The sequence below is a fragment of the Elephantulus edwardii genome, unplaced genomic scaffold, assembly GCF_000299155.1.
Source record: "Elephantulus edwardii isolate Elephantulus edwardi_28Jun2011 unplaced genomic scaffold, EleEdw1.0 scaffold00041, whole genome shotgun sequence".
Classification (NCBI taxonomy): domain Eukaryota; kingdom Metazoa; phylum Chordata; class Mammalia; order Macroscelidea; family Macroscelididae; genus Elephantulus; species Elephantulus edwardii.
This window is the reverse complement of record NW_006399791.1, coordinates 4,320,051-4,321,736: the sequence shown is the minus strand read 5'-3', so window position 1 is coordinate 4,321,736 and position 1,686 is coordinate 4,320,051. Positions and strand designations below refer to the sequence as shown.

The window sequence follows — 1,686 nt, the reverse complement described above, 5'->3', positions numbered from 1 at the left end:
TCGGAGCAGTGAAACGTGGCTAAGGCGGACGCGCTGGGGGGCCACCACTGCGGGGGCTCGGAAGACGTTCTGAGCCCTATATCTGAGTGCTTGGGTGAGAGTAAAGAACCTCCTGCCAGACTTCTGTACGAAGAGGCGGTTGAGGTTTTTCTAAGACACCGCTCTTCACCGGTTTCAGCTTTCAAGCCTTGCTTATAGAGGAAGGCTGGAAGACTTGTCTGTTTTGCTAGGACTTTGATATTTGTCTGTCTGTGTCTTTGTCTTTACTCACTGTTGACGGACGTAATGGGACAGACTACTTCCACCCCTCTAGACCTGGTACTTGGACATTTTAAGGATGCTAGAGAGCGAGCCCGTAATCTATCGGTAGAGGTTCGTAAAGGGAAACTAACCACTTTCTGCAGCACAGAATGGCCAGCCTTTGATGTAGGATGGCCGCCAGAAGGGACTTTCGACCTTCCAACCATCACCGCCGTGGAGAAAGTTGTCTTCCAGCCACAGGGTGGACACCCTGACCAGGTCCCTTATATCACTGTCTGGAAGGATTTAGTTACTAACCCCCCTTCTTGGCTTAAATCTTTTCTTCCCCCACAGAAGGTGACCCTCATGGTGACCACAACAGAAAAATTCCGGTCAAAAAAGAATCTGAAGCCCTCTGCACCTCTTTACCCTATCCTACAGGGAGGGGCTGAGGAAAATGTTATCTTCCCTCCTCCTTATCCTCCACCACCCCAGCTGCTGGGGCCTCAGCAGAGGTCTGGGCTTCTGAGGCCTGAGGCGGGGCCTGGGCTTCTGGGGCCTGAGCCGGGGCCTGGGCTTCTGGGGCCTCAGCCAGGGCCTGGGCTGCCAGGGCTTCAGCCAGGGCCTGGGCTTCTGGGGCCTCAGCCGGGGCCTGGGCTGCCGGGGCTTCAGGCGAGGCCTGAGCCGGGGTCTGGGCTTCTGGGGCCTCGGCCAGGGCCCGGGCTGCCGGGGCTTCAGCTGAGGCCTGAGCCAGCGCCTGGGCTGCCAGGGCCTGAGCCGGGGCCTGGGCTTCTGGGGCCTGAGCCGGGGCCTGGGCTGCCGGGGCCTCGGCCGGGGCCTGGGCTGCTGGGGCCTCAGCCAGAGCCTAGATCAATGGCACCTAGACTGCCATCCAGCCCCCAGCTTCATCAGTATTGGCTACTGGTCCTGCACAAAATACCAGAGGAGCCCTTCAAAGAGGCCCCCCACCCGAAGCAGACTCTAAAGTCCTTCCTTTAAGGGCTGCAGGGCCTGTACAGGCAAATGGAGACCAGCTGTATCATTATTGGCCTTTTGCCACTAGTGATCTCTACAACTGGAAATCTCAAAATGCTCCTTTCTCCGACAATCCTAAAGAGCTGATTAACCTTCTTGAGACTGTTCTATTTACCCACCAGCCTACCTGGGACGATTGCCAGCAACTACTACAAGTACTGTTCACAACTGAAGAAAGAGAAAGAATCATTCTGGAGGCTCAGAAATTGATTCCAGGCCCCACAGGTGTCCCAACTACAATTCAAACAGCTATTGACCTTGCCTTCCCCCTCAGCCGACCCGAGTGGGACTACAACACAGCAGAAGGTAAGGAGAGACTCCGGGTCTACCGCCAGGCTCTATTGGCAGGTCTCCGAGCGGCTGCTAGATGGCCCACTTATTTGGCTAAAGTTTATGATTTAAGACAGGGAC

General features: G+C 56.1%; 1 protein-coding gene across 1 annotated transcript in view; it reads right to left on the bottom strand.

Annotated features, from left to right (window-relative positions):
• Positions 1 to 700: 700 nt before the first annotated feature.
• LOC102866850 (paternally-expressed gene 3 protein-like) overlaps positions 701 to 1,686 on the bottom strand; it is a 72,228-nt gene continuing 71,242 nt past the window's right edge. Inside the window, exon 3 of the mRNA XM_006885202.1 lies at positions 701 to 1,086. Coding sequence (XP_006885264.1) covers positions 701 to 1,086 — 386 coding nt within the window. The remainder of the gene's footprint in view (positions 1,087 to 1,686) is intronic.